At 35.2% G+C, this 20,432-nt stretch overlaps 1 protein-coding gene across 1 annotated transcript; it reads right to left on the minus strand.

The window, feature by feature from the left end:
- Nucleotides 1-4,507: 4,507 nt before the first annotated feature.
- LOC113508366 (ankyrin repeat, SAM and basic leucine zipper domain-containing protein 1) lies at nucleotides 4,508-9,374 on the minus strand. The gene is made up of 8 exons (XM_026891351.1): nucleotides 9,168-9,374; nucleotides 8,709-8,823; nucleotides 8,074-8,202; nucleotides 7,306-7,532; nucleotides 6,694-6,941; nucleotides 6,099-6,350; nucleotides 5,550-5,778; nucleotides 4,508-5,062 (listed from the first exon to the last, which is right to left on the minus strand). Exons 1-8 carry the CDS (start codon nucleotides 9,246-9,248, stop codon nucleotides 4,907-4,909), a joined length of 1,437 nt encoding a protein of 478 aa, XP_026747152.1. The 5' UTR covers nucleotides 9,249-9,374; the 3' UTR covers nucleotides 4,508-4,906.
- Between the last annotated feature and the right edge of the window lie 11,058 nt (nucleotides 9,375-20,432).

Here is a 20,432-nt window from a genome sequence, read left to right on the forward strand (position 1 = left end):
GTTCTCTTGGAAACGCGATATAACCGACATCGACGCGGGCGAAGCCGGGGGCGAAAAGCTAGTAGATTATACCATGAAAATTCATGATAATACTTCATGATAGATATTAGTTCAAATTCTTAGTAAACTAATTAGTTTAAATTCCCCATTTCAAAATACTGTTTTTTCGAGAATGAGCTGTAAGCCGAAAATGCCGTTCGAAATTTACTCCATGATAAGACTAAGGTCGAATGTTTGTCTTTTGTTAATTATTCTATTATAATAATTATCTTCTCAGCCTTCAAATATATCTTAACACTTATGCTAAATATGCGCATATATAAAACTTTTCAATGTCAAAAGTACCACGTTGCTTAACTGAATATCGTTTTCGTGATAACGGTTAAGACAATTAAAGGTTTCTATTAAAATACGTTTGTGACTTATCAGGCGTCCAACTACTTTTTTGTTACAAATCAAAAATTAAGGAACATAATTTAAATATGATAGGAAATATAATGACACTAACAAAAATGTAGAAAACCTACATATTTAGAAAAGTTAAATCGTATCCGAGAGTGAAAGGGGCTTCGAAAATCAACTAACTATACAGGGTGTAAGGAACACCGTACCACCAAAGTCGCATAATGACTTTAAAATAACGTGTTAATTAATATTAAAGAAGTCGCTACCGTCGGAGATTAATATTTATAGATTTAGTCATTTTTGAGCACGCAATGAATTGGTTACCGCGCGATCCTTACGCTCAGCGTACGTACTTACACGAACTGTAATGTGGTAGGAGGGCGACACTCGGCGACACGATCGAAACATTCGAAACGCGCGCGCATTTTATAAAAATGTTGTGATGTAACGAAAAACAATCACAAAAAAATACCAATCAATTTACACTATTCTGACTTCAATCTGTGTCTTGTGTATTATTAAATCAAACCTACTCTTACCTTAATCTCGCTCACTTCTAACCAGATAAGGTTCGAAAATTTCGAAATGTCCGCCATCTACGTGCACACAAATTTTGGCGCGGCGAAAAATCTGCTGCTGAACCCGGGGCAAAAAGTACCGCGTCCAGTAAATGTTCATCGCGAGACTTGCATTGCCACGTGCTTCGCCATAACACATTAGCATGTTGCCATTCTCCCGGGCGGTAAAATAACCTATCGAGCTACTAGGATCGTAATTTAAATAATACACACACAACACACGCACTTATATCACTTAACACAATAAAATTGTCTGCCTACACGATAATTAGTCCGCGAATTACCCGATTGCACATGCACATTCGATTAGCGTAAGGAACAAACTGAGTAAAAATAGGTACTATTTTGAAAAAAGCCGAACTTTCGGTTTTACCTTTGAGTAGTGTTGGACCTAGGTACCTATGATTCTTTATCGATAAATTACATGAGGTCGAAGTGAATATCGTAAAATTATTCTTGACAATAAAGTACTTAACTTAAACCTTTAAAATTGATTAATCACAAAATGTATTTTTGTGTAAGAACATAATTGTTTTATGTGACTGGAATAATTATTCAGCATTATTAATTATAATTTTAGAAAAAATAAATTATTGTTTATAACAACATGTTTTAGAACTACAGAATTCTAAACAATAACAAACTGTTAATAATAAAAGGTTTTAATAAATTTCGTAGTACGATAAGTTGATAAACGCTGAGAAGGTGATTTTCTATTTTATAACATGGAACCCGTGTAACAAAAATCGATGTACTATTTTATCCAGTGTCACAGGTACGTCACTCGCCGATACCGCTGTAGGTGTCGGCGACGCGCTGGCGGTGTCGACAAAGGCGGCTAGCGGTGCCTACAAAGCGCGCGGCTTTTTTTAAAGGAATAGTAGGCAGGATTACGAATAATGCGTGCGAGTGCGCGCGCAATAGTTGCGCTATCTCTTACGCTTGTCGCTCATGAGTATTGGTTCGGTTTTGACGTCACTTTCGGTTAGATTTGCAAGAGAGCGATGACCGACGAGTACCTTTACGAATCAGCTGATCGGGAGCAGTTTTTAGTGTTTCATTTACATTGCCTTTTTTTGTGAAAACGGCTTAATAATGATTTTGTTTATGAAAATATTATTGAAATACGTAGGAAAAATGATTTTATGACACATAAAATTAAAAAAACGCGAAAAAAATCTGCAATTTTCATGAAAAGACCGATGAAAAATTCCAACGCAGTGGGGTCTGGAATCATGTCTAGAACTCAGGTCCCACGGAAAAGTCACGGTGTTCCTTACACCCTGTATAATCAGACACTACTAAATGATAAAGTTTGAGTGTAGTATAAGTGGTATTTACGTCTGAGTAGGTGCTCATTTTGCTCTACTTTACTATTCTGCTATTAAGTGCTTTTGATGGTTAAATCACTCGCAAATTGCAACAAATGTATATTCCACTTTGCACATAAATCGTTTCATATAAATCTACAGAAATACATATTAATTAAAAGTTACGGTTTGCAGTTAATAAAGCTACATTGTAAGTGCGTCAGTGATCGTCAGAGCTATATTTAACGTTTACGACTTGTCTGGATGAGTAAAGTGACGCATTCCAGTACATTAAAAAGAAAACAGATTTATTTTAATAAGTCTGCGTCCTATTACACACTGTTATCTGAGTAACATTGTACATATTCTTCAAAACTCTTATTTTTTGGCTGTAATAGTCGTTTATGTTGCCAAAAACAGGGATAAAGAAAAATGTCCTTTAAAATTCTTGTAAAGCAATTTTTTCACGGACTAAAATGAAATGAATCAGGTATTTAATGAATAAACAAGTGCAATTAAAATTCCAACACTTTAAGCTTACTTGCACGAAGCACGACCATATTTCGGAACATAATTACTCGTAAATTTAAAAGGTCAAGACTGTATGCGATATGTTTTATTCGTCTGGAGGGCAAAGGAAATAAACTGTCAGTATAATTGAGAAGAAAATAAACCCTATTTTATAAGTTAATGTTTCTTAATTAATGTTTGCTAGGGTTGCCAAGAATTTGGATTGACAGCCGGTTAATACATACCGGCACCGGTGACAATCTCTGAGGCGGACAGTGACAACTGTTGTGGCGAATAAATATTCGACACATCGTAAAGGAGTTCTTGGCCTTTTATATAATACGTCCACTAAAGTTTTTTGGCTAAAAAACTATTTGGCTAAAAAATCGGACTAATACATTTAGATGAAACAGTGATGAATATTTTTATAGTGACGTCCCTAGAACAGTGGCTGTGCTGACAACTGCATGAGATTCGTACTGAATTTCAGCGCTGAAACAAGTACCGATGTAAAACCAAAATGACAACGCACGACAAAATAAATAATTGATGCAAAAACATGTACACTGTCAGAAATAAAAACTATGTTAACATAGGTATTATTGCAATGAATGTACATAATGTGCCCATTACAAAGATAGACGACAAAACATAGTTGTATGCGACGCATGAACGCACTGACGAACACACCTACGACGCATCTAAACCATGAATAATGGATACAAATGACGTGCAATTAATTATAAACGAGCTCTAATTAGAACCCAGTCCCAAATGCATCTAACTGCAAGTGACAAGGCCGGCCTGCCATCAACTGGCATGTGATACTCATAATTTTTAATGCACGTAGGTACATGAAGACCGGACTCATCAGCCATCATCCATACGTCAGCAGAAATAAACATGATGTACGTACAAAGCTGAACTAGGCCGTCTCTGTCATCCAAGACCATCGTTCATTATGTTTCTAGAAAATTAATGGGCTTCAGTCTTTAACGCTATTACTGTTGGAGCTAAGAATAATATATTATACACTCGCCGGTTTCGAACGAACTAGAACTGTTCGGTACAGCGAGAGAGATTGATTTGTATGTGAACAAGAATTAACAACGACCTTCACAATTTTATAGTTAATGTTATAGGGAAAATCTCACTGCACTCATAAAGTAACAAACCGTTCTAAAAATAAATTGATACACAAAGAAACTCGACCCAAATCAATGTAGTGAATATTTAAAATGTTGACAATAATGTATTTGGCATAAGTGCAATGCGAGTGTTTTTCTTCAATAGAATTCTTGGAACTTGTGGCATATATAAACGCCGGGGAATACCAAACTTATTATTCATCGTCTGCGATTTTGTCCGGCCATTAGAAATAATTAGAGTAGTTCGTGGAAGTTATGTTATGTTAAAAAAGTGTCTCGACTTTATTCATAAGAGGTAACGGATTTTTTTCATTTTTATTATCCAATTGCGATAATTTTTGGACAATAACTTGCAGGGCTGGCCTACAGGGCACTTTTTAATAAAGAGAAGAGACTTTTTAATAATAATGAATTATAGCTCTTTTCAGTAATTTTATTGACTTACGTGTTTTAAATTTTAAACGCTACAATGAAGACTTTCAAAGATAAGAAATTCCAAAAAGTTGAAAGAGATTTAAATATATCGTAATTGGGTAAGAATGTTAGAAAGATTTCATACAATAACGATCTTCTAAGTTCAAGAGAGAGGATATTTAATGAGAAAACAACTGCAAAACTACTTGCACAAAAACTTAAAACACATTACAGTAATTCGTGGATTGGAGACAATTCAGTAAGCAATTCAGCATAAATGTAACATTACCATACGAAAGAAAAAACGCGAAGGTTGACGGAATAAAACCTTATTTTTCGGAACTTTCATGGCAATAATTTTTTTTCATAGAAACAGGAAGTTGGTCAACGAATAATTAAATTAAAAAGAGAATAACACTTATTGTACTTGTTTAAGTAACTGTCAACATTAGTAAGAAATTTTAACACATTAATTGTAAAACAAGTTTTAAATTCGTTAAGCACAACCTGAATATATACTAAATAACAATGTTTACGTACTTTACTTCCTCACTAGATAGGATACGATGTTCTTAACGTGGTATACTACGAGACCTATGGAGAATACGACCATTGCTTCGGTTACATAACCCATGGTGATGTCTTGGAGTGACTTCTCTTTTATGAGATCGGCGGGCTCTGGGTTGTTGTCCGCTATCTGAAATGTTTATTTCAATAAATACGATGGACAATAGGTATTCACTTAAGTATTAGCGAAAGCGGGAATAGAGGGGATTTCAAAAATAATTTATTATTATGCTTATTATCAGGCCTGTTATTCCTTATCATTTGCATATAGCACGTTGAAGTTAGCCCGCAGCTTGCCAGTTGCAAAATTGTAATTTGAAGTCACAACAACGAGTATTTGTTTTATATCCATGAATTAGACCCTAATTTAGCGGATAAAAAACGTATCGCTTTAAGTTCATTGAATGACTTTTTTTTTTAAAGGGAGCTTCTCTTATCTTACATCAAGAGAATCTCCGAAATATCCCAAAAGTCAGTATAATATCTTATTATTATTACTAGCCTGGAATGTCCCACTGCTGGGCAAAGGCCTCCCCACTCTTCTTCCACCTGTCTCTGTCATGAGCCGCGAGTGACCAGTTCGGTAAGAACGAATCCAGGTCATCAGTTGTTCTTACCTTCTTTAATATGTACTTCACTCTATTCATAGCTTTTCGAATACAGTTTATGTTAAAAATAAGTTTTTTGGCAGCAGAAGTCAGTTTTTCACGTATTGGCGAGTCAGGAGGTTCAAATTTAATTTGGTCTTGGATTCTATTGTATTCACGCAATACATATTGTAGAGTTGCTTCTAACACGTATATTTGATGTAGATGAGACCCCAAAGATGTTAAATAGTTGAGCATACTGAAAAATGAAAAGAAGAAAAAAAAGAATTAAGTCGTCTGAAATAGAAGCCAACACTTGAGATCGATTACCGTTTGGTAGCATTTCATTGGTGGGATTAATTGTAACTTCGAGTAAGCGACGTGCCGCGAGGACGAATCCCGCGTAAGGCAAGCATTTAAGTATGCGATCTAAAAATGCTTGTAATGTCTGGTGTAATAGAGCACGTGATCGTAGTCTATCTCCGCGAAAAAGGTATGAAATACCTTTGCGCTTGCGAGCGAGATTGCGAGTACCTTTTAAATCCTCAATTAAATTATATCAATACTATCAATAGCTACCTGAAATTCTCTGGTCTCTGCGCAGTCATGCCTACAACGGCTTTAATTTTCCAATTCCTTTTATGAAAGTTTCGCAGTCCGATCTTCAGTCTTTGTCGTTCATATGGCAACTCCATACCGAGTTTGAGCATATCATCTTCCTCAAGCAAGAGGAAGGTTCTTAAATCCATTCCTGTCTTCATGAAGGCAGAAGTAAAATTTTCCAGATGCATCCCATATAGAAGATGAGGAATCTCACTTCTGTATTCTGGTCTGAAAAAGACATTAGTTTGTGAAAGTTTTGTGTTATGATTTTTGATAGTTATGTAAGGGTTAGCGCAGACCGAGAACTGGGAAGAGTAATACTCGCGCGGTCTCGAAACATTCTTCTTAGTTCTCGAATATATGCAAGCGAGTAAAGACTTCGAGTATACGATGTACACTATTTTTGATAGTTTGCGCTGAAAGGCCGCGAGCGATGCTAAACTTTTTTGTTATGTTCAAACAATTATGGATGTTATATCAATAGCCAGAATGTTAAATTTCAAGTGTCATAAAACACTCACGCTCTTCTCGGTCTGCGCTATAGGGTAATATTTACAAGAGCATTGCTTACTTTTGTCCCTTATTAATACCTGGATAATAATCATGCCAAGTAGTGATTTCATTGAAATATGGATCTTCAACTTCTTCGGGTATTTGAAGATGCTTCTTTAATATTTCTACGATTTCATTATATTCATGTAGTTCTGCTATATCTAATACTGATCTGTTGTATTTGTCGACTTCAGTCATTCTGGCGCCGTGAGCTATAAGGATTTCTAGTATTTCTGGTTGATTGTGGTGAGCTGCCCAGAATACCGCCTGAAATATGTCACAAGATATGTAAATAAGTAGGAAAGGTGTATGACTCGCAATGGGCCGCAATAGGCTGAGTTGACTGATTGATGTTTATAAAAATAAATCATGTTTTTAAAGTCATCATGAAAAATGAAGTAGGCAGTAGCCAGTAGTCTAAAATCAAACTGTCAACTTTATTATTTGTATATTTCATACTTTTGTGCAATCTAGATGTTTCTCTTAAATCATAAACTAAATAAACACTGAAGTTCTTGAATTTGTTAAATTTTTAATAGAATAAAAAGATTTCTGTCTTAATGTACACATAACATATATTATTTTAATACTTTTAATTATGTTAAAAGATTAATTAATAAAAGAAACATACCGTCCATCCTTGGAGGTCCCTAATTTCAATATTAACTTTTAACTCCATAAATTTCTGGACAACGGCAACTCTGCCACAGCCAATAGCCTTCATTAAAGGAGTTTGTCCATAATTATCTATACAGTTGAGCTTGCAATCCTTTTCAATCAAATCTGTTACAATGCTGTAGATAGCATCATTACTTGCACTGCTGTTAGAACAAGCTGTCATCACAGGTGTCATTGAATCTGAAATATATAAAAAAAATGATTTTATTGTTTTGTCTGAGGAGCATTTTAAGAGACTAAGTGTAGTTTATCAAATAAACTACAGTTAGTCTCTTAAAATGCTGGATATTTAAGAGGTATGTGTATACATATCTATACTAATATATAAATTTGAAGAGTTTGTTTCTTTGAACACACTAATCTCAGGAAGTACTGGTTCAATAGACCATTCATTGAGGAAGGCTTTAGGTTATATATCATCATGCTGCAACCAATAGGACCGAAGATAGTGAAGATACAATGGAAAATGGGAAAATACAGGGCAGGTATAAATCATAACTTATATCTTCTAACCACGCTGACAAAATTGCGGGCAACAGCTAGTTTATTAATATGAGCCTAAGTTTAAGAAGACATGGAATGCTTGATTGCATGTAAGATAACAAGAAATATCTTCTCGTTTGGTTAATCTATTTCTACACTATTGCTTTCTTCTTGTTGGTAGTAAGAGTTTTGCTAGTAAAACAACTATTACAAACAAATAGAAGGCGTTATTGCCCACCTGCACGATAATTTGCATCAGCGCCTAGGTCCAATAGGTATTTAACAATCTTGTCCTGTGCATGGAAACTAGCATGCATCAGCGCTGACCAACCACTGTCTAGTCTAACATTCACATTGTTATTTAAGCCTGAAATAAGAAAATAGTTTTTTGGTTAAATTATGCAGAAATTCTTTGCCTGAAAATATGATTTTTGTTATTTTTCTCCGAAGAAAATTGCCAGCTTCTGGCTATTTGTCACAAGAGTACTTAAATATTCCAAGCATTGGAACACTTTCTGGATTTGTCCTTTTTTGCAAGTAGAAAGTGATGACTTGGGCCACTTAGGGCCTTAGTTTTCTGCTACTGCCTACTTTACCCTACTTTTAATTTTAAAGGCATGGCATGAATAAAGCTTTAAGAGGTACTGTATTAAATAAATTGTTAATTTGATTATCAATTGCATGTATTGAGTAATAAATGAGGAAATAGATTAGATAGGAAATATACTTACAGTTTTATCATAACTGATCAGTAGTATGTGTCTGTGTTATATGCTGATACACTGTTGTTGGACAGCACAGTTAAAAACCGCTTTCTTTTAGCTATCAATAATTTTGATGGAAAAAGGAATACAAAATACTTTCATTACTTACGAGTAGTAACAATTTCTTGAACATCTTTCATATTGCCATTTATAATGGCATCTTGCAAATCAATTTCAATCTTTTTTTTCTCATTAAATTGCTGTTGCTGATAGTAATTTCTGGGCTGAAATGATAACAAATTCTTTAATATTATACACATGTTCTGTTCGTGTAAAGACTATTACTTTAATCAGTTATAAAGAATTCAAATAATAAGCCATCAAAAATAATCTAGAATGCATATTTTACTTGAGTTTAAGAACCTAAATTATTGAGATCTTTACACGAGACGGTATTTAGCTGACTACAGAGTTTTGCGAAAAATCAAAGTGAAAAATAAATTGAAGAGTTATCTACATTTATCTACAATATTTCTAATATTAGAATGGGAAATACAGTAACACTAATTTCACGATAACTGGTGCATATATTTAGCAGCATATTACAATAATATTTTTAGATACGTACCGGCTTGTCGTAAAATCCATAATCTTCGTCGCTGTCCGAATCAGAGTCACCGCCCGGTCTACCCGGTAAAAAATGAGCCATTTTGTAATTTACTTCCAAAATATTAAAAAACTAACATTTACCCTGTTGTTTCTTGCTTATCATTTAAATTTTGTGATAAATTTTAAATTCAAAACAAAACCTATTGATATTTAAGCTTGACAGTGACAGTTGGTTGTGTTGCCAGCAGTTAAAAGTTAAGTTACTCACAGATTAAAAAGTATACTGTGAAACGATTAAGAGTATAATTCCAAAGCCATGTTTCTTTTTCTTAAAAATAATTATTAATTATAAAGAATTTAATCTTCAAATGATATCTTTGTCATTTTAATGTTTACCACCTTTGAAGATTAGGTTTTACATTGTATTTACCGAAACGGGAATGCGTAATAATCAAACGGCCTTTTCCACACAGTTTACATTTTTCATTGTTAAATAGATATACTACCACTGGGAAATAAGATTTGTCCTAAGGTGGTAAAATTATTATAGTAGAGATTTAGTATTGGACAGAACATTACTCACGTGATTGTACTTCAGTTGCGTTTTCTTTTTGTAAGTAGGCATTAGTGTCCCAAGTAACCATTTTAAAGTGCCAACTTAAAAGTACACTTTTTATTATATAATAATAAAGCGCGATATATAGACTTAGGTCTAGACATTTTTTAGTTCCTTAATATAAACTAAAACAACAATAAGTTGATTCTAAGCCAAATCTGTTCGTCTTATCAAAATGTTATTTTAACGAAGGCCTTAATAACTTTATCTTCTAAGTCAGTGTTTCAGACGGAATAATTCATATTATTTCACAAGATAATTGTACAAGCAATTACAAAGCTTTGTATCCGAATGAGTGGCTGCGTACTTATCTTTGAAAACAAAAGCAATGAGGCCCAGTCAATTTGAAGACACCGGAGTAAAAAGTCTGAAGTACAATTCACGAGGTTGGAAGTTATTCTCTGCGTCGAAAGGTAAGGATAATAGGCAACAGTTCCAATTAGACGACGAGGGCGTTTGTTAACATTTAATTAACGTCAGGGAGGCATTGTGTCGGCGACGGCGCAGACACCAGAGCCGCCGAGCTCCGTTGCTATGTCTTGATGAGCTGCAGTCACAATGTTTCCAATTACAACAGTTTTTTAAAACACAACACCGCCTCTGTTGCCTCCACCTAACAATGAGTGAATGATTTTTATGGCGATACGTAATGAAACAGGCGCTGACAGAAGTTGTCTACTTAATGTTTCCATAGAAGGTGGCTTATTAAGAAATACCAGGGTACTTGTTTAAGGTTTATTAAAGAATTCTTCAAAATGTATATTAAATCAATCTTCAAAGTAAGGAATTAATTTAAACAAAAATACACCTAAATCATTAAGAAAGAAGTATCTATTACGATATGAAGTTTAAAATAAAGTTAAAATTAATTAAACGTTTAACTCATACCTGGCTGGGTGTTTTTAATCTTAAACATATAATTGTAAGTACCTATCTATTTTTTTTGTACAAATATAATACATACCTAGAAGCAAAACTCTACTTTTTGACACTCATGAAGGTAGTTAAATAACTTGAGTCAATTGGCAAGAAACTGCATGCGATAAGTGTTTAAATAAGTTTTTATTCTCTTTTAAGTGTATCTAGAAGGTAGACTAGTCTACCTCCGATCAGTGCGGAAATTGAACTCACAACCCTTCATAGAGAACAAGCGCGGCATTGGCAGTATCTTTTGCAAACTGTTTAAGTTATACGGGTATACCCTTTATTGATCCTTTATGAATTCATAGATTAATATCCTTCCAAAGGAATAATAGTAAGAAAACATGAAACGTATAACATGAGCTGTAGTAGAAGTATAACAAGTCTCATAGGTAGGTATAATTGGACTGTAATTTTTTACTCGCCCTGGAAGAAATGTTTGTGAATGTAATAGGGATTTTTCTCAGCGACGTAGAAGGTAAAAGATTTGATTTATCGTAGTCGGCTGGTGAGGCGCGCTGACCACCCGCGGCCCGCCGGCCGGCAGCGGGCCGGCAGCGGGGCCGCTCTCCGCCGCCGCCCGCCCGGACGCGTTATTAAACTTTTCCCCATATTAAACATTCCGGAGACGAATACATTTTATTGTTGCCTCGGACCGACGTCAGAGGCCCCTACAAAGCGAAACTCAAAGACGGCAATTGCGAAATAAATTGAAAGCAATTTGATATTGCGTTGTAAGTAATAGCCGTCAGAACCCACAAGTCTGTAAGAGACATTTTGTATGCAATTTAGAAAAATTTCAACGGGTCATTTGCTTGTTGCTTTTGGTCGAATGCTGGGCAGAGATTTATGATTTACAGTTAATGGGAACAATGGATTTGTAAGGATTTCTTTCAGTGAAGGTAGGGACGTTTAAGGATGAAATAAGTCAACAATAAAGTATTTAATTATAATAAACGGTGGTGTACGTGCTGTGACTTATATTTATATGTAGGTATAGATAAACCATCCAATTAGACGCCGGCTTTGTTAACTTTTAATTAACGGAGTTGTGTATAGAATATTGTGAAGGTAAATGGCTACGAAGTAACAGGGCTCCTAAGTTAGACTACTCTTTTCGCGCTATTAAAATGCTGTTGGGGCCATAATTCATTCCTAATGACATAGCATAAATCACAACGTTTTAGTATAATTTGTTCTTGCTAATTGTGTTGAATAAAATTGTTAATTTATCATAGAATACGGTTCGCCTAGTTGCTCAACATATGATCTCATTTAGGATATCGGTAACTGGTGTTGTGATTATGTTGAATTATTATGTTCTTAATTGGTTCGAGGCAAATTGGCCATATTTACGATAATGTGTAAGCGTTAATATTAGGTGAAAGTTAATTATACCTCGTTTAGTACACATAAAAATAATGGTCTGATTGAAATTGTGGCTTATCCTATGTATCGCTAAATGAAAAGATGGTAACCCTTGCAATTTTTCGTACATATTACCTAATTCTGTCTACGCTTAATTGTTTTTTCGTTTCGGTCCATCTTGTAGACGTCTTCATCAGGCGGCGGTCTAATCCGAAATCTCATTTCCGTCGAATAATTGTAGGAAATAGAGCGAGCCTCTTCGGCGTCGCACTGAAAAAACCCTTGAGGGGTAAAGTTTTATTTATATTAATGAAAAATTGTAACAGATATTTGAGGTAAGCAATTTTAGGGTAACGTTATAAAGTGTTTTATTAAATTTATATTTTTCGGTTTCCTGAAAAATTTCGGACCAAAAATAGCGCAATGAATACTGTAATTAAAACTGTTTTTCTGTAAAAGACACCTAAAGTATATCACCTGCTCTATAACCAACTTTACTGTTAACTTTCGAAATTAATTAGTCTTCTCATAGAGATTCCGTACGATATTGCATGTTAGCCATAAACAAAGGCAAACGTCTGCAGCAAATTATATAGAGCCTTGTAAATGTATACATGAGAGTAGTAGCTTGTTGTATAAGTCACTGAGGTCCAGCTCGCTAAGTGATTGGATCGGTCCATTATCCTGTATCTGCTGATTTCTTCAGAGCACTCCAACTCTTTTGATTCACTCTAAGCAATGAATGTAAATGCTCGGTATTTATTTATTTTGCGGTGGAATGAGTAGCCATCTACAATATTGTCAGAGCTTCACTAGTTATAATGAAATTGTTTTCTTATCTATCGCTTCGGTATGGGTATATTAAAGACGATGGTATTTCTCGATGCCGTTGCCAATATTGAGTTGTTTCATGATAGTCCAGAGCTTATGATTTAAAACTTACTATATTAGCTCATCCAACATATCAGCTTCGGGAAGGACTAACCATAAATATGTATCGGTCATTTTCAAGAGCAGGATTTTTGACATTAAAAATAAGAAATCAGTACTTGCCAAATATCTGTATTTTACTGATTTTAAATCTGGAACTCTACTAAGCAGCAATCCATTGAAGCCACTGTAACATGACAAAGACATAGTTGTATGGATGAACTAATTAAGCACATCTAATTACATTACCAGTTTAAGCAAATAAAGAATCACACTTATCATGGTCTTAGTCCAATAGTTAATTTATGTGCATACATATTTATATCTAACGTAAGTACCTAGAAATATTGTAAGGAGAAGCGAGAGAGTTACGAGGTAGACTTATGGCTTCCATTCAGCGGAGGAGAGATAATGCTTGCAGGCAATCACATAAGTGGATCAAATAGCTGTAGTCCATTTGGATAATGAACTAGTGACTGTAGCCTTGCCGAGTTCTTTTTATTGTGCACTCGTTCATAGAACTAATATTAACAATTTCTTCCAAAGATAACATTCAATGTTTGTGAGTAATAGCAAAAGTAGATGGATTAATGCTTGTTTGCAAATCAGGCATCCAATGAATACTGTGCTATAAATCATAGGTCAATTTAGATAATGGTGGGGCACTAAAAGTGATAACTGCTATTGTCCGAATCGATTTTCAAACAAATAAAAGTATTAATGTGAGTAATTTAATTTATTTATGGATATCGGCTGTAGTAAACTTAATAGTAGTTTATGAGCACTTTTGACGTGAGTAACTACAGACAACGCTTTCAGTTTAATTGCATATTATCATTAGGTATGACGTCCATGTACCCTATTACATCAACAGAGCATATAAAGGCCTTCCATTTAGTCTGTCTAGCTACACTTAGTCTGTAAGATGACAGCCAAGAACTTTAAGAAAAAAAAGTAAAATCATTCCACAACCGCAATTTATAAGCTGTTAAACTTGAATTCATTTTAATGTTACCGATAAGAAGCCTTTAAAATGTAACCATTTATGCCATTTAAAGATATAATTTGCAATTTATTGAATCTGGTTATTACCGTAGGTAACTTTTTCTGGGGCTCTATACAACCTTGTTATTTAATGTACCTACTATAATTAAACTGCACCAAAAATATTTATTTCCCTTAATAAGCGCTTATAGGTAGAAATCATAAGGTTTCGTAAGATTTCGACATCCGTGAATTACTGTTGATATTAAAGTAACATTCTCGGTAACCAGCTTTAAAACCAATTAAGGATGAATTCAATATAGTCAGCTTTTATGTAGCTACTATAATTATCAATTTTACGGAAAGCCAAAGGTAGCTTTTTACAGAAAAAAAAGCATTGGTTTTCTATGACTAGAAGATTTTACCTGTAGTAAAATGGCTTCAGAAGCTCTATTATTGTTGATACCTATGTTTCGTATCTGGTAGGGAAAAACAACCACATCATCCAAAAAAAGTTGATAATTAACTTTTATTCTAAATCTTATATAAAAGGGTGTTTTTGGTCAGCGAGCAACTGCTTCTTAAGTCTAAAATAGTTCTCGTTAAATATTCCTTTACTCTAACGTAGTCACTTTTGAAAGAAAATGATAAGTAGGCTTTTGTTAAAAGCTTAATTACACACCACAGTTTTTGACTTATTTTTCTTATATAGGCAATGTTCACCATAAAAAGTTTGCCAAAGCTGTGTAGACCTCTATCCATAAAGTACAAATAGAGCCAATACTTAGAACCCAAGAAAACTTGTAAACTTATTTAACAATAATAAAAATAATGCGATTATATATTTTCAAGGTAGGGCGCGTCAGGTAATGAAAGGACACACAAATAAACACTTTACCACCTAAGGGAAACCGAAGACAAATCTCGATGATGTGCAGTTGCCTATGCAGAGGCCTATGTCCAACAGTGGACGAATATGGGCTGATGATGATGATGAACCTCAGGGAGTAAAAGTGGCTGAAAACCAGCGCTGTGGCCGACCGTGCTGGTCCCGGTGTAAGGAGAATCTTTAGTAAAATTTTTAGCAAAGCCTCTATTAAGTGCTTAATTTTAGTAGCAATAAATATTTTTTTGTTTAATTTTATATAATATTCAAAACACTCGACTCTTCAAATTGCATCGACCGTAGATCATTTAAAATATTAGCGATAACGCGACGCTTTTTCCGTCAGATGTGTGCCAATCCTAACTATGAGAATACCATATTAAGCATATACATACATCAATTTAGGCAGTATTGTATCGGATACTCGAAAGTGGTATCTGATCAATCCATTATCGTAGCCGGTACCCTGTCCAGGAGCGGCGCTGTTAGGAGCGGAGCTGTTAGGCCGCAACTTGGCGACACACATTTTCCATTTTCCCCCCTTGTCCCAACACCGGCCCAGTTTCGCGTCTTCCATAATTCAATCCATACCGAATCCATTGTGTGACGATACTCGGTAACACTTATACTTGTAGACTACATTATATTGTATGGATGTTTTGTTAGCACGTTATTTTTTTGATTAGGTAGGTTCGGTTTGGTGGTTGACTCTACATTTTTGATATCACTGGTTTCCTGGATACTTACTTTGTGGTTTTCATCATATGAAGTATTTTAGAACACGTTATAGTGCTTACACGTTATGTTATCCGTACGTAATTAATAATTATTAAATTACTTGTTTGAAACTTTGTTTCATTATCTTTAAAATATAGTACGATACACTGACGAGCCTATTACAATAAAATTAGTATGTAGACATTTTGTGATATCTACAGGACTTGATTAAAATGTATTGACTGTTATAGTAGACATTGAATAAATTTAAATTTATTAGTGTTGTGCAAATAATGTCACAAACAACGTCCAGTATATTATTATAATCTATTTTGAGATCGTGTGTCCAGCAGGCCCACGACACAGATATGCACTTTGCATTGACTGTTGTAGCCAGTGACAGTTCTACACAGGTTCATATTTCAAATGGTGTGGCTAGGGAATAATTACCACTACGGAATATTGAACATTTCCACACAAAATGTATTATTTATTACGTAACAAATTTTCTAAAGACCATTCCATGCAAAAATTCTTATCATTATTAATGTTAATGGTTGTTTTTTTTTCTTGGAAATGCGTCACTGAAAGGTATTTGCCATGTTATACTTTATTCCATTTTCAATCCTCAGGGTTGCAGTTGTTTAACAGATATATAAACTTTTTTCAAAAGTTTTTCCAGTTCCTTTGTGTCCCTTATGAGGATCAAGCATACACCATGCCGAGCAAAATAGTGACTGTCTTCAGATTTAAAGTAGTTCAAAAGATTTGGTTTCTAAAGATAATTAATATCTGTAGACTGACATTGAATTGTCGTTTACCATATCCACTGTTCTGCTCCTTGCAGTATGTAGCTAGGTGCACTAACGCACTAGCAGTGTTCCTTGATCCAGTCTATTTCGGTGAGATCCATTACCTCGGGAGTACCAAGAAGCAATCTCATTGAATGACCGTCTTCACCCCACTTCCCTCCACACTGTGGCCCACACTCCCACTGATCCACGCCAATCGGTAAATATGCGTGTTAAATATGTATGCGCTATAAGATGCTCTAAGTGTATTAGATTTTGCTTGCTTTTTCATTCTGTCAAATAACTAAGTACACGCACACTAGTCAGTACGAACGTGAACATATCAATTCAATTTGCTTACGCATGCGGTACACGCACAAATTTATTTCCTCGACCAAAAACTAGGAATACCCTAAACATTAGTAAACATTTCTAATTTATCATCTCTCCTCAAGAGTTTCGAAAGGTTCGGTTCTTATCGTAAAAAATGTTTGTTTATCTCGCAAGACCCTTAGTATAGCAAGATTGCTGTGGGAGATATGGAATCCATTAGTCCCTATTCAGAGTATACGACCATAGCATTTGTTTAGCTCTACATAGGTGTATAAACATTATTTGAATCTATAAGTCGTTGTCTGCACAAGGCTTAAGTAATAACTTCTATCTGGCAAAAGCGAAAACTTGGAATGCACTTCGCACGAAGTGACTAGACTTTTCCATTAGGGGCAATTATCAGGCACAACAGAGGATCCCGTGCTTTCACCACTGAGGCAACCCCATCCCGGCGACGAGCGACGGAACCTGTTAGAGATAACGTCATAAAGTCGCCGATGCAGAGCCGGACTAACGTCTTTGCTGTTGCGACGCCCGCGCGGCGCCCTCACCTCGGGATAATGGACTGCACTCCCCGCGCTGCCACCCAGCCCTGCCCCCTCTTTTCAAACGCGAATTTGCAATATTTATCAATTGGGCTTTGAAATGAATAAGTAGTTTGTATGAAAAAAATCTGTGACGTTTCCATAACATTTATTATCATCTTAATTTCTTGTGTTTTACCAGAAAAGATTCTAAAGGTCGTTTAATTTTCAAAAAATGTTACTTTTACTAGTTGAACTAATCAAGCTTGTAAATCAAGTCATTTTGAATACGATGAAACAACTTACTTATTGTAAAATAACGTTTTCATTACAAATTTAAAGCCTACCTACTATACTTAATACATCTTAACCTAGATAACAGTACTTTAAAACATTAGTAACACAAACTAGACTCCATATCGGAATATTTATTAGTACATGATATTTTACTTAGCTTTCATGCCTTTTATATAAACAATAATTATCACGGACGCCATCCATTAGCTTTTAGAGATGTCCATGTATAGTGATGTTAAATAATCGGCTCATGACAAGCGTAAGACTGCTAATGAACTAATGGCGTATCAAACATCCCATACGTCTCCCCTCGGCCTCTCAGTTAATGGAGCAATGATGGTCCGTCACTCTACATTTGACTAGGCGGCTCTCACATGGCCACTCGCCACTTACCTAATGCTCACGGACTTACACACTATATTACAGTATCACTGTGATGCCTACCTATAGTGGAACATTATCAGTTTCATGTGTGTGTTACTTAATACGTGCTTCATCATTTGGCATATGTACGTAAAAATGTTTTTTTTCAAAGTCACTTCTTATGCTAAATAGTTAAAATAAAATTTAAAGAAAAAAGTATTTCTAGGTATTGTTTTTATGTTTGTTTTTCTATCCATTAACCCTCCTCCAACGCAAACCTTACGTTAAACAAACTGGGTAAAATGTAAGTAATCACATTTTCTTAGTACCCAGTATTTCCTTTCCTACATCCGAAAGAATCTCAAATAGTAAAATCTTTTTAGGCTTATGTCCAGCGTTGAGTGGGTCCACAAATGTCGCTAAAAGGCTGGACGTCATTGTTTATCCGGGCAACATTAGGCGGGTAACCGGACACGCGCGCTCTGAGTGCGCTACAAGTATCCGCTTTCAACTCATTACGGCTCGGACGTGGTGCGTGGGCTGCCAACCCCCTCCCTACCCACTCCCCCATCTTTGTCCTTCAATCCCTCTTACAATCTTCGATCCAATTTCGAATACCCATACATCCGTCTAATGTTGGATTCCGCGATTGATTGGATGACATTGGAGGGACCACGCTTTTGACTGTGAATTGTTTGCGACACTATTAATAAAATTTACACATTTTCATGCTTTTGGCACCTGTTATGTTCATGTGTTAAAAGTGAGCACAAACATTTGCTCATTCCTATGTTTTTCTTTACATGTTTGTTTATCGTTAAACGACAAATATGTGCGCAGCGTTCTAACATTTTCTCATTTAATGGTCGTTTCTGGGAATTAATATTTGCGCAGAGCAAGTTTAAGTACAAAAGTTAATCAAGCAGATTTATTCCAAATTAACAATAAAGAAGATTGCGACCTCATGTCAGATGTAATCGCAAAATAAAGTGACACAAGTATCTTAATCAAGTGTCCATTCCCGGGAGTTAGAGCCGCCGGAGCTGTCCGTTATGGCCGATTCCGTATAAAACTGAACTGGCGGCGGGTTGTTCGTCCCGTGCAATAACAGTTTCGACAAATTGAGTCCGCTGACATTGAAGCTGGATACGACATTGTAACCGTCCATTAATATACTTACACGTCACTTAAATTAACTGCATGCCTGCCTTTGTAGTGTCTACAGACAAAGCCTCATTGAACAATAGTTTCAAATGTTATTGTAACAGCTTTTATCTCATTATGCTACAGTGTGGCACAAAGACACAAATAAACTGGTTGCGTGAATTGTAAAAGATACACCAATTAAGTATTAAAAGTAAATAAAACGAGTACAATAGTTTGCGAGTGTAATTTTATGAGAAAAATCATGTAGCGAGTGGCGGTGGCGGTGGCAGCGAGCTTACCGACCGCAATAACATAACCGTTTGGACAAATTGTGGCTCGCTCGGGCCGGGATTAGCGGCTTTATGGTACAATTCGCGTATACAATACCATCTCCAGCTTCCTGATAATTGATATCAATGCGCAACGTCCAGCGGAGAAAGGAATTAAGCGCTCATTTATCTGTGTTTCTTTTTATTACGTCGCCGCTTGACTCCACAATCCTAATTGAAGGAAGAATTGGACAGATTGTGCGAATGACTTATCAAATTAAAGAACGCAAATTGTTTACATTTGTTGCTGTTTTGTAGGGCTCTGATGTAAGTATTTAAGTATAAAATTAAACACTTTAAAAATTATAATTAATAATAGAATAAAAATAGAATTGAGATAGAGGAGCATTGTGTCAGTTTTTGCGTTCTTTTAATTAAAGTTCTCTTTTATTTTTAGCAACAAGCAAATTTTGATTTCCAGTAATTAAATTCATTACACCGCAATCAAACTTAAGCAATTTATATTTTTGCGAACTTTGTTTTGTAATCAGCTAATTTAATTTAAATCTCAAATCAGATAATGCCTACATCCAAACAGCGAGCGTAAATTAGTTTTTTCTTAATACAAGCCATTCTGAATAGTAAACAGAATGAATAGGCTACCCTAAGCAAAGTTTAATCCGTTTTTATTACGAAGAAAAGAAGTAATTACTCTACCCTTAACGCTATAGAGGGTTGGAGCCCGAGGTAAAAATTTCCATAGATTTATCATAAGCAAATTAAGTTTATAATTAAAAACAGGAGTTTTGTATAGAAGTTATTTGAATATGTAAATAATTCAGCATGTTGCTTATTACAAAAATCTGGCGCTACGTCTTAGACAATGGAGGACGGGTTGAGAACGCTTTTCTGCTGTTTTCCGACGACGGATATTATGAGTAGAATTAAAAAATAAACCGGAGCGATCCATGAGTTTGAAACACTTTCAGGCTAAGCTTAATGGAATAACTTAAAACAGTTATACTTAGATATCTTTAAAATCAAATAGAACCCTCTATACATGTACATAGTTGTTTTAGAGAAAACTAATAAAAAGTCAACGTAGCAGTGAGCAATATGTCTGAAGGCGTATAGGCTTC

This window comes from Trichoplusia ni, chromosome 2 (assembly GCF_003590095.1).
Source record: "Trichoplusia ni isolate ovarian cell line Hi5 chromosome 2, tn1, whole genome shotgun sequence".
Lineage (NCBI taxonomy): Eukaryota > Metazoa > Arthropoda > Insecta > Lepidoptera > Noctuidae > Trichoplusia > Trichoplusia ni.

Coding starts and splice junctions, on each gene's coding strand:
- LOC113508366 (XM_026891351.1), bottom strand. CDS start 9,248: ATGGCTCATTTTTTACCGGGTAGACCGGGCGGTGACTCTGATTCGGAC. Junction 8,824..9,167: donor ATGGATTTTACGACAAGCCG/GTACGTATCTAA, acceptor TTATCATTTCAG/CCCAGAAATTACTATCAGCA. Junction 8,203..8,708: donor TCAAGAAATTGTTACTACTC/GTAAGTAATGAA, acceptor TTCTTATTTCAG/GCTTAAATAACAATGTGAAT.